This window comes from Podarcis melisellensis (assembly GCF_964234715.1).
Source record: "Podarcis melisellensis genome assembly, chromosome: 2".
NCBI lineage: Eukaryota > Metazoa > Chordata > Lepidosauria > Squamata > Lacertidae > Podarcis > Podarcis melisellensis.
This window is the reverse complement of record NC_138529.1, coordinates 98,740,384-98,752,805: the sequence shown is the minus strand read 5'-3', so window position 1 is coordinate 98,752,805 and position 12,422 is coordinate 98,740,384. Positions and strand designations below refer to the sequence as shown.

Below are 12,422 nucleotides of genomic sequence, written 5' to 3'. Positions count from 1 at the left end.
CTGCTTGATCAGGCCAGGGGTCTATCTAGTCCTGTTCTCACAGTCCCCAGACACCTGTGGGAATCCTTCAAGCAGGAAGCCCTCAAACACTCTACACTCCTGTGGTTTCCAGCAACTGGTATTCAGTAGTGCAGTGGTGGCCAAACTTGGCCCTCCAGCTGTTTTGGGACTACAATTCCCATTATCCCTGATCACTGGTCCTGTTAGCTACTGTGGATCTCTATTTCTTACTTTCTTGGAAAGGAATAAAGATCAACAATACAGTCGTACCTCAGAAGTCGAACAGAATCCGTTCCGGAAGTCCGTTCAACTTCCGAAATGTTTGATTTCCAAAGCGCGGCTTCTGATTGGGTGCAGGAAGCTCCTGCAGCCAATCGGAAGTTGCGGAAGCCCCATCGGAAGTTTGAAAACTGGAACACTCACTTCCGGTTTTCAGTCGTTTGGGAGCCAGAATGTTCGACTCCCAAGGCGTTTGGGAGCCAAGGTACAACTGTACAAGAGCTAGTATAAGTGCCTCTACTCAAGCTGTGATCTCGGGCATGCACAATTTGCGACCCATCAAGTTGCACACAGCCTGCCAGAAATGGCCTGGGGGGTCTGTCTTCCTGCTGCAGCTCCTGTGTTAATCATAGCCAGCAAAACCAGATGGTGTTCATACCCGCAAATGGGCCACAATACACAGCCCATAGCCTACGTTCAATTTATTGGGTCTCAAAAGGCATACCCTGGCTGCTAAAGCACTTGCCAAAAAACCAGGCCAGAAACTTTTTGCATTGGGATCAATGTGGATTGTGTGGATTGTTTGCATTCCCATGCAAACGATGTCCATTGGCTGGAATGAACTGATAATACTTTTAACACAAACATAGTTTTCGAGTGTTATGGGAATGCGAACATGAATAGAGGCCATGAAGATGCCCCCATCTGCCAACTTTGAGTTTTTCTCCATTCACCTGGAAGGAGATCTCTATGCACATTCAGCTGAACACAAATAGAGGTCTGATAACACAAGATTCTCTTGACAATTGGAGGAAAGCTTCTAAGCACGCCCGGATGAACGCACTTAGAAGCCTTCTTCCGACCTTCCTGTTCAATGCCAAAATGGATGGAGAGGTTTGGGGTGGGGCACATGGACGCGACTTGTGCCGCCACTTTTGAGTGTTCACAGCCTTTGACATTAGCACATATGTTAGAACAGTAATCGGCGCAACAACCCAGTGGGGGGGGGGTCAGTACTATTACCACAAATGGAGGAGAGACAGTGGTTTGTGTAAGTGCCTTCATCGACGAGACAGAATCTGAAGCCCAAAGTTTGGAGAGAAATTAAACGTTGTACCTCCCTCCAGGTATAGGGCGGTATATAAATTCAATAAATAATAATAATAAAATAATAATAATCAGATTGTTATGCCAGCACAAATATTTCGGCCAGAGGGAACACTCTCCACTATCTTCCCCTCACACAAGGTTCTGGGGGCTCCTCCAAACTCCCAGAGTGGATTGTGGGGGAGCGAGAGGGAAGAAAGAGAGGAAGAGGTCCCATTGTGCAATGGGACTTGTTGTGTGGGCTGTCACTGGCACCTACTTAGCTGAATCCGGCCCTCAGTTTTTTAACCATGACACCACACTAGCTCTGCATTCTGTCAGCTTGAATGAACCTGCCATGAGGCTATACAGTATAGTGGTCTTTTGAACACTTAGCCTTTGCATGCAAATTCATGTTTATATTACTTCATTATATAAGGGATCAGTTCCGCTGCAGCAGGCCTATCGATCTTGTGTTCAGTAAATAAATACGCCTCATGACTCTATGATTATCAAAGCCAAGAAATCATTCTGCGAAACGTATTGATGATTACATTCTACTTTTAATTTCTCTGTCTCCTTTGCCCAGCATTCAAACATTGTAAATGCAATGCGACGTTTTTATAAAATTAAATAACAATAGTTGAAAAATAAATACACTTCATTAACATAAATACATAAAGAGATCCATTCTGCTGAAGAAAAAAAAGCTTCAGTCAATACTATACTCTTGTTTCAAAAGTGTCCAAAAACATGGAAGCAACACTCCATCTGGGGCAGATGAAGTAGAAACATTTACAGCAGAAAGGTGGTGATAAATGTCAGAGCCAGGAGAAAGTGTGTGGCAACATGAAACAAAAAGACAACTTCTTTTTGTCCTCTACTACCTACAGCAGTAGCACATGGTCTCAAAACGAGGTAGACAAACATCATCGGTTGAATTTTTCAGGTGAAGCGAGAAATCTTAGTTTAAGCTCATTTATCAGTGTTTTAGTTTTGTCTTCATTCAGCACCATTTGTATCATCGGCCATCTAAACTGTAAGCAGCTTAAAGTAAGTTTGTGTGAAATTTATGTACTCTTTTCACACTCTCCCTCTCTTTAAAAAAAATAAATCATGATTTGCAAATAAAGTGGCTCAGCCCTGCAGACTTTTTCTCTGGGGGAATTTTTCATCTGGGCGGATGGCTGGAATTTAATAAGGAACTCTGAATGCTCGGATCACAAGACTCCCCACTGAAGAGCCAAAGACCATTTGTGTTAAGAACAGGAGGACAGTCTAGTGTTCCATGCATCATTTCAAAAGAGTGGAGGGGGGGGGAGATCTGAACCTGGAACTACTTTTGCATTGAGCAGCACACCCAGAACGTAGTTCAGTTCTGATACTACCTGCCTTTTCACCTTCGGACCTTGCATGGTGAGTGGGCAGCAGAAGAGAATGGGCCAAGAGATTGCAGTTGTATTGTGCTCTGTGTGCGTGGCAAGATAGAGCAAGAGGACACAGATATGCAACTTAGGGCACATGTTACTTCTGCACCACAGAGTCTTGTCCATTTCAGGATCTGGCAAGCCTTCATTTGTGCACGTTAAGCCATGCGCTGTGCACGAGACTTTATAAACTACGTTGATTACATTTTTATGGCAAGCTAGCAGACAACACTAGCAGTGTTGTTGTTTAAAAAAAAACTGCAGCACTACATTTAACTACACTTTGTACCAACAATTTAGATGTTTAGATGTCTAGTTCTCAGAGCTGTTTATATATAAAAAAGATGAAAATATCATTTGGGTTTATCCTATACACACAAACACACACAGAGAGAGATAGAAGTATGCTTACTTTTGGAAGTGCTTCCCTGATTCTTTTTAAAACAACATAATGGGAACTGTGGCCTGCCTAGTTAAGGAATCAGAGAATCATAGAACTGTAGAGCTGGAAGAGACCCAAAGGGTCATCTAGACCAACCCCCTGCAATGCAGGAGTCTCAGCTAACTCATCCTTGACAGATGGCCATCCAACCTCTGCTTAAATACCGCCAGTGAAGGAGGTTGACTGAAGCCTGTATTATAAATTCAGTGGGAAGTCTTACTATGGTGAGAAAGAACTCCAATGGAATGGGTCTAGAAGTTTCTGCAGGGCCTGCTGCTGAAGGAGGAAATTGCCAGAATGCATATGAATCATACACCAAAACAGTCTCAATGTCATACCTTTGTTTTTGTTGCTGTTAATGTTCAAAGCAAGTGTAATCCAGTGTCAACAGCAGTCTTTGGTACATAGTTTTGGGCTAGAGTAGCCCACACTGTGCCTCCAGGAGCTGTGGACTACAACTCCCATCAGCCCAGGCCAGCATGGTCAATGGAGAGAGGCATGATGGGAGATGCAGTCAACATCTGGAGGACCGTCATGTTGGCCACCCCTGGTTTGGGGAGGAAGTCCAAGGCATGCAGATGCCTAGCCACACAGAGCACATTTGCATTTAGCACCAACTCTGCCCCCTCAACATAGAAAGGGCTACAGCAGCACCTTGGATGAAAGTGTTTTATAGCACTGTCCCTTGTAATGATAAAAAAGCACCATAGACATACAACTTGAGCAAATGTGCGGCTATTGACATTGTTTGCTGAGGTATGAAAGTGAAAAATGGACACAGAACTCTCCATAGAAACAGCAGGGAAGGACGGAACAAAGGAAGGACTATTCCAGCAATAAGACTATGGCAGTTTTGGAAGTTCATATATTGGATGAAAAGGAGCTTCTTTTATATAAAGTGCTTTAGAGTCAGATTAGGATTTTTAAAAAACCCAAACCCTTTAAATTACATTATACCACAATAATGATATTTGGAGGCTGATTTGAATGAGACTTTGAAATGGTTTCCTATCCAGCCATTATTTTCCACCGTCTTAAACTCACATGGCTGGAGGCAGGGAATTAAACTTACATGGGCTTCAAGAGCCCAGGAGAAGGTGGGATGAGTTCCTTCTGTCAACTCACATTCACCCATGCCTACATTCCAAGCTGCAGTGGTTTCTTGAGAATCGGCACCCATGGGATGCTTGTGAAGAAGCAGAATCTCTGTTGTGGGGAAGTTCATTGTGGAAGAAGAAGGAAACAAAAGGCTGCCTAACCCCTTTGGTGGAACCTGTGAGACAAGGGCAGCTGTAATAAAGGTCTATCTTCCGCTTCCCTCTCCTCTCTACAGTGGGCCTGGGAAATGTACCTAAAAAAATATCTGTGCAACCATTTTATGGCAGCGTTCAGAGGGACAAGGCAAGTGGATAGGCAGCAGCAATGAGGAGCAGATGGGGAAACTTAAGGAGAAGTGGTCCTTTTGAGCATCTTGTCCAAGAGTTTCCAATCTATGGATCAAAGATGGATGCTACGTGTTTGATTCTTCAGACAGTGGTGTACGTGAGGAATTCTAAAGTGAGCAACTGTTCTCAGGCATACCTGAATTTCTGAAGATCAGGAGTGGGGAGCCTGTGGCTCTCAAAATCGCTGCTGGACTCCAACTTCCATGAGCACAGCTAATCATCAGGGATGATGGGAACTGTAGTCCAATAACATATTGATGGCCACAGGTTCCCCCATCCTGGCAACAGATTGTGTTCATGTAGCTTCTCACACCAACATGGCAACACTGACCTATGGAAACAAAAATGCTCCAGATCTCTATTTTGTTACCCACTTGTGGCTTTGTGACTGGGAGGGATTTTAGGTATTTTGACAATCTCTTAGGGGTGGTTAATGTTGGGGGTTTCCCCCTCCCCCCATCTTTCTGCTGGAGGTTAAGAAGCATTGCGCAATGAGCTTATGAATATGTTTATGCCGTCCAATCAAAAGGGCTTGGGACAAGTAACACAGAACTTTTAAATCAAAACCATCTGCTGTTGTAAGGTTACTCTGAAATGCAAGAAGCCACTGTTAAAAGCATCCCCTTTGGTCTTCATCATTGACATACAACACAGGCACCCAGATAAACAACTATGCAATACCTTGCTATTAAAAATATTAGCTATCCTTTGATGGAGCCCAAAGGCAGCATCTTTCTGTGTCACTCTTACTTATTGTTGGGGGTTGTGTTTTTGTTGTTGTTGTTGCTAAAAAGGATGTTCCTTCATCTGAACAAGTTTGTACTCTACAGTTCTAAATATACAGAAAGAGCTACATGGATGACAGCAGCTTAGGACTGGAATTATCCCGTAACTATAGTAGCTTTGAAGGTGGCTTGTTAAGTGTTAAAACAGGAGCTTAAAACAGATCTACGAAGACAGAAGGAAAGGTTTTGGAAACAGTCGAATACTTCGACGACTCTCATTTGCTTGCAATGGGTTTCCTTCATAGTGAAGATCAGTATCGTGCAGCACTTGTCATGGGCTAATAAAATGTACAAGCTTCATTAACAAGCAGAAAGTGCCTTTTAAAACGAACAGATTTCCTAGCTGATGCTCTTCCTGAATGCCTATTTATTTGGAATGCATCATTTTGTTTTGTTTTTTAAACACCTTTAAGTGCAGTTTCCTTTTTTAAAAACACGGGCACATGCACCAAGTATTAGCACCTTGACATTAAGGACACTCATTCCGTTCCTATGAAACATCTGTGAAAATGACTAACAAAAAGCAACAACAACAACAGAAGTATGTTATGGCCGTACCGAGCTCCAAGGACCAGTATTCCAGGCGGTATCTCGACGGCAGTCCTGCATATTGCACTGCTCACGGTCTGGTGGCTTGTCAAGGATTTCGCAGCTCAGATCAGTAAATCTCTCCCCATTGGGATGCTGGCACACAACCAGTCTTGTTCTGGTTCCTCCACCGCATGGCTTTGTACACTGGGGGGGGGGGGGGAGGAAGGCAGTAGGTGGAGATCACATTAGCAACGGCTAGGTTCATTTATACTTCATGATTGCTACTTTTGTCTTCTTTGATCTGACTCACAGCCAGTTTAGATGCTGCTTTCCTTCTGATGTGAGAGACTCAAAACTCTATAGACTCCAGGGGGGGGGGGAATACAAACATATGCCTTATACCAAGCTGCACCCATTGGTCCATCTAGCTCAGTATTGTCTACAGTCCGGTTGTAGACTACAACTCCCATCATCCCTAGCTGGCAAGACCAGTGGTCAGGGATGATGGGAATTGCAGTCCAAAAACAGCTGGAGACCCATGTTTGGGAAACCCTGGTCTAAAGTACCTGGCAGTGACTCTCCAGGGCCTCAGGCAGGGACTCTTTTCCAGCCCTACCTGAAGATGCTGGGAACTGAAAATGGGACTTTCTGAATGCAAAGCAGATGCCCTACCATTGAGCTATTGTGAGATCTGTATGTTAAGATGTGTATGAGAGCGTCCTGATCTGACTTCAATATATTGCTACTTTTCACATGCCTTTATTTCCCCCCTGGAACTGTGGATGTGTGAGGGACTCCCACAACTGTACAATCTGGGAAAGAGAAAGCATCTAAATTTGCTCTCATGAGTGAAGTGAATGACACATTTGTTATTTGTTTCAAAATAAACTGGGGAGCAGGTTCCAGATTAGGTCTTTTTGTGGGTGGGAAGGTAGAGCAGGGAATAATAAGACCTATGCATAGTTTCTGGGACTCTTCCCCAATGTTGGAGAGCCATCCCAAAGGAAAACACAAAGGTTGCTAAAATCTGGTTTTATCTATCTACACTTCTTAGTTTTAGGGCTGATTCAGGTGTAATGTCTTGGTCTTATGAACTGCTGATTAGAGCGAAAACCACGCTCCACATGTACCAGACTACCTGCTCTTTGCATACCCAAATCTGGGGCTTCTATTATGGTTTATTAAACCACAGTTTCCTTTTATAGCCTAATGGGGAAACTGTGGTTTAATATACCTTTGCAAACCAGGCCATGGAACTGGGATTTTGATTTTACTTCCTGTGAACAGTAAACAGAGATTAAACCAGTTTTCCCAATTTGAATGGATTGTGAAATGGTAGCTTTAGCAATCTTGGAAACTTTGAATTATGGCGCACAAGAGGTGAGAGGACATACAGCCAAGAGGAAGCCCACGGAAACATGGTTTGCTCCTGGTCTAATATCCATAGTTTATCCAGACGAACAACAGTAAGTCTAAACTATGTCTCAACAGTCCTTTCAGCACTACTGGATAAATAAGTGTTATTATTTCCAACGAGGAAAGGTAAACAAGCAGGATAATTAGAACATCTGGATAACGGACCTTCTGTCGAAACCTATTGGCTTATGCTATTTTGTTGATTTTTTAAAAAAAGGTTTCAAGGAAATTCAAATACAGCCACATCTTTAAAATCTACAGTCAAGAATGCTTTGCCTTGGGAATGGGTTAGTTAAAACAACAACAACAACAACAACAACCCCAAATGAAGTAGCATTTGCTCACCTCACCCCAGCTGCCATAGGCCCATTGTGGGCAGGGCCCTGATTCACATGATCTTTGCTCATCTGGTTTCATTCTTACATCACAGTTACTGGCAGTGTATCCATTTTCATCCTGGCACACGACAACCCGCCGTTGGAATCCACCAGCGCATGTACTGGAACACTACAAAACATGGTTTCATATGACTGAGGATGCTCCACCGAGCTTAGCCCACAACTAACTTAAGCGATATAGCCTAGTAAAGTGAGGAGTCCCAATGGCTATGAAACCTGCAGCCATAATCGGAAAAGTTGTCTTCTTGATGGAGCGCCGATGCCATTCCTTAAAACTGTAAGATCAGACTCTTGGTATTAAAAATTCAGTTTGAGGTAGCATTAGCACAGCTGCTAATTTTTTTCTCTTTGACATCAAAGGCGTTTTAGGCAGAGAGTACCCTGTCCAAAATCAGTGCATTTTGTCTGAGAAGAGACAAAGAATGTAGACACACCAGAATTTCTTTCTTTCTTTTTAAAGAGGCAAGTTGCTAGTCCCTGTAATGACAAGGACAATCTTGGCAACTCTGCAAAGCCTAAAAAATTAGGACAGTGCCGGAACAGGGCTTCTCAACATTGGGAGGGCAGATGTAGGTTCCTATCACCACCACCACTCCATGGTTACTATTCCTTGCCCCTCTAATCCTAGTGATTGTGTAACTAGGCCCCTTCAACTCTTCCCATCCTCGTTGATAATATTTATATACAGTAAAATGCCTTGATGGAGTCTTGGGGTTGTATCCATCCTAGTTCTAGAACAGAATTAATGAACCTAAGTTAGTCCTGCCCAGTAATTTCAGTGGGTCTACTCGGATGAGGACTAACATCGGATACAACCCTTAGGGGTGGAGGAGGCTGTAATCCAATTCGCAATGGATTAAGAGTATCTCCACCAGCTACTCACCGCTCCCCATGGGCCAGTTCTCCACTGGTTGCCTCCGTGCACATGAGCACGGCCTTGGTTTCGGTTCACGCTTCCACCCTGGTTGTTCTTTTGGCGATAGTCAGGGTAAGGGAAGGAAGGGATTGGCCTGTTGTACTCAGGGCTGATCTGCTGGCACGAAGGCATGGAGCAATCTTGCTCCGTTGCAGGGACATCCTCAGCATCGCACTCGCTCCTGTCAACCATCTGGTCGCTGTAATCGATGCAGACGACCTGCCGGGTCACCTTGCCTTGCCCACAGGTTACAGAGCACTGCGTTGATAAGAGGGGGAAACGGGGAGATCAACGCCCTTGGCAACGAGGCACAAGTGTTAAGAATCGCAGAACGAAACATATTTATGTAAAACTTTTTTTTATGTATGCGAATCTCATGTGGTTGTTGATTTCACATGATTAGGAAGACGGGAAGCTGCCCGATCCCATTCGCTCGTCTAAGTTCTCGAGCAGGAACAACCAGAGGGGAGGGACGGTACAGCAGACTTGTCCCCCAGGAAGCAGTGTCACTGCTGTGAGAGTGCAGGATGGTGTGTGGGGAGGGGAACAGTTGGGGTGGTTTGGGAGCACTGGTGGAGGCAATCCAGTACTCCTGCCGCTAGGCCTGGTCCCTCACCATCCTGGCCGTGTAGCAGCAATGCTAGCGCCAGGAGGTTGGGTGCATGGCGGTGGAGGCCCTTCCCGCTGCTCACTCCCACTTTCCAAGATTTCAGGCAGAGGCGATACATCTAGCTGGAGATGGCAGGGGCTGGACTCAGGACTTTGTGGATGCACCGAGCTCCAGCCCCTTCCTTAACTTGTGTCAGCTGGTATAAACTGATCCTCTTCGTCCCCAGCTTGCTGTTCAAAGAAAAGCTCTTGTGAACTGCAGTGACAGCATGTACGGTGCTAAAGGAGAATATAATGAAAATGATGTATAGATGGTGTTTGACTCCTGTAAAATTAGCAAAGATATACCACAACAGTGATAATTTATGTTGGAAATGTAAAGAAAAAGAGGGTACCTTCTATCATATGTGGTGGAACTGCCCCAAGGTGAAAGACTTCTGGGAGAAGATTTATAACAAATTGAAAAAAAAAAATCTTGAAATATACATTTATTAAGAAACCAGAGGCCTTTCTTCTTGGAATAACAGGTTTGGAATTGCCCCCAAAAGATATTAAATTATTTTTGTATGCCACAACTGCAGCAAGAATTTTGTTAGTGAAGAATTGGAAAACACAAGAAATACCAACAGTGGATGATTGGCAGATGAAGATGATGGACGTTTTGGAGCTGGCCAACCTGACAGGAAGAGTCAGCGACCAGAAGGAGAAGGAGTATCAGGAAGAATGGATGAAATTTAAAGACTATTTAGCTAAATATGTTAAGATAACTTAATTGGAAAAGCTTGCAAATAATAGACAGGCTTAGGATTCAAATATGTAAGGATAAGATTTAAGATGTTTAAAGTCAAATTAGAAAGAATGAAAGATGTTAAGTGATCAAGTTAATTTTTTGAGAAAATAGATTTTGGAAAACTGTTATAATGATATATAATGACATTCAACCAAGGGGATTTGAGAAAGTCACTTAATAATGTTACCAAGATTTAAACAGATTCATTACCAAGATTTATTACCAAGATTTATGTATGTCTGTTTGTCTGTGTGTTTGTTTTGAAATTTTGAAAATCAATTAAAGAAAAAAAAAAGAAAAGTTCTGCTGCTACTGCTGCTGCCACCACTACACTATTATCACTACTGCTCCGACAACTACTTCTACTGGCTCCCGATTACAGGAAATTCTGCTGCCTCTGTTTGAACCAAGCATTATCTTTAGAAGGCCTGATAAATCTTGAATAAGCAACAGGCACCTGGGAGAGACTACCCCTAAACAAGAGGAAGCTGCTTACTGGGCTCCACTCCATGGCCTTCCACTGTCCACACGGTGTCACAGAGCAGGCCTCTGTCGCCGATGGCCTTGGGAGGTGGAAGCAGGCGGCCTCGTCAGCCACAGAGCCTTGGTCGTCGCGGCAGCTGACGTATCTCATCCTGGTGCCTTTCCCGCATGTAGTCGAGCACTGGGGAAGATGGACAAGGAGTGACAATGGGGGTTGGAGGGGGGGAAGCAGCTGACCCCTTTTTGACAATAAGGGGGGAAAAGACACCCCCCCGGAGTCGCAGGACTGTGGGGGAGTTTATCAAGGGATCTCCTTGTAATCTACGCTGACCAGTTTAACGTACGGGAGTCCAGGATCCGAATCTCCACTGGGTTCTGTGGCTGCTTTGCTTCGTTTCTGGGCTTCCTGGGCGGAGGCGGCATGGCACTGTTTCACAGTCCTATTTTATAGGAAAAAGCAAGCTATCAGCAATTCACAGGGGTTTCAGGTTAGATGGTTATAGCAATGCAATGATGGAAGCGGGGGGGGGGGGGCAGTGAAGGGAGGAAACCCCTCCCCAGTTACATTCGTCATCACATCTTTTGTTTGATACATTTGGCTCATCTTAACCCTAAAGGCGGATGCTCCTGGAGCATCTGCCAAGCTAGGAATATACATGCCTGAAGGCTGTCCCCTCGATTATTTTGCTCTAGCTGCATTCCCTCCCACCAACAAAATGCCAGCCCTCACAAGCATGCTAATTTACAGAAGCACCCATCTTTACTATGAAAATGACTTATATAGCACCAAATTGCCCCATGTCCTGTATAAATCACAAAGGGATGAGGCCCAAAATTAATCTGAAGAGAAGACTGGAATTAGCGGGGACTATTTGAACGTCACAATAAACCATGATTTAATGTGAAGGGAATGTCCCTCCCCTCAAGGTCACATGCTTCCCCCTCCTCTCCGCCAGTGTGCTCACGAGGAGATCAGAATCTTTCGCTTCCAACGTCAGTTAAATGCATGTTAGTACAGTGGTACCTTGGGTTTACTTAATTCGTTCCGGAGGTCTGTTCTTAACCTGAAACTGTTCTTAACCTAAAGCACCACTTTAACTAATGGCGCCTCCCGCTGCAGCCACGCCGCCGGAGCACAATTTCTGTTCTCATCCTGAAGCAAAGTTCTTAACCCGAGGTACTATTTCTGGGTTAGTGGAGTCTGTAACCTGAAGCGTCTGTAACCTGAAGCATCTGTAACCCAGGGTACCACTGTATTACATCTAAACCACGGATTGTGGCTAATCTTAACGATGGTTTGTTAAAAACAAGCCAGCTTTGTAAATCATGTTTGTTGTTGCTGCTGCTTTTTACTGCTTCGAAGAGGGCTTGTTTCGAAGAAATCAGACTGACCACACTTTGACAAGTTCAGACCAAATGACAGGCTGCTTTTGAGCTCCTCCTTGTGGCCATGGCAGAGGAGGAGTGGGGCACATGAGCCCGGGGGTGGGGGGGGGAGGAGAAAAAGGTTGGTTCCTGGCATGATGTTCTGAACCTGACAGATTAAGTGCTGGCAAATAAATAGAAGGGCTCAGAGGGGAAAGTTTTAGATGAGAGATAGGAAACCTGTGCCCCACCAGGCTAGACTGGTGACTGGGAGTGGCCGCCGAGACCACATAACACCGGTCCTGAAAGAACTACATTGGCTCCCAGTAAATTTTTGAGCACAATTCAAAGCATTGGTGCTGACCTTTAAAGCCCTAAATGGCCTTGGCTCAGTATACCTGAAGGAGTATCTCTACTCCCATTGTTCAGGCCAGACACTGTGGTCCAGCTCCGAGGGCTTTCTGGCGGTTCCCTCACTGCGAGAAGCAAAGTTACAGGCAACCAGGCAGA

The 12,422-nt window shown here is 44.5% G+C and overlaps 1 protein-coding gene across 4 annotated transcripts in view; it reads right to left on the bottom strand.

Annotated features, from left to right (window-relative positions):
• The window catches only part of ADAMTS9 (ADAM metallopeptidase with thrombospondin type 1 motif 9), a 139,645-nt gene that overhangs the window by 56,021 nt on the left and 71,202 nt on the right, over positions 1-12,422 (bottom strand). For all 4 annotated transcript variants that reach the window (XM_081901292.1, XM_081901290.1, XM_081901291.1 and 1 more), the window contains 5 exons: positions 10,892-10,987; positions 10,561-10,728; positions 8,633-8,923; positions 7,697-7,858; positions 5,963-6,139 (listed from right to left, as the gene is read on the bottom strand). In XM_081901292.1, coding sequence (XP_081757418.1) covers positions 5,963-6,139; positions 7,697-7,858; positions 8,633-8,923; positions 10,561-10,728; positions 10,892-10,987 — 894 coding nt within the window. The remainder of the gene's footprint in view (positions 1-5,962; positions 6,140-7,696; positions 7,859-8,632; positions 8,924-10,560; positions 10,729-10,891; positions 10,988-12,422) is intronic.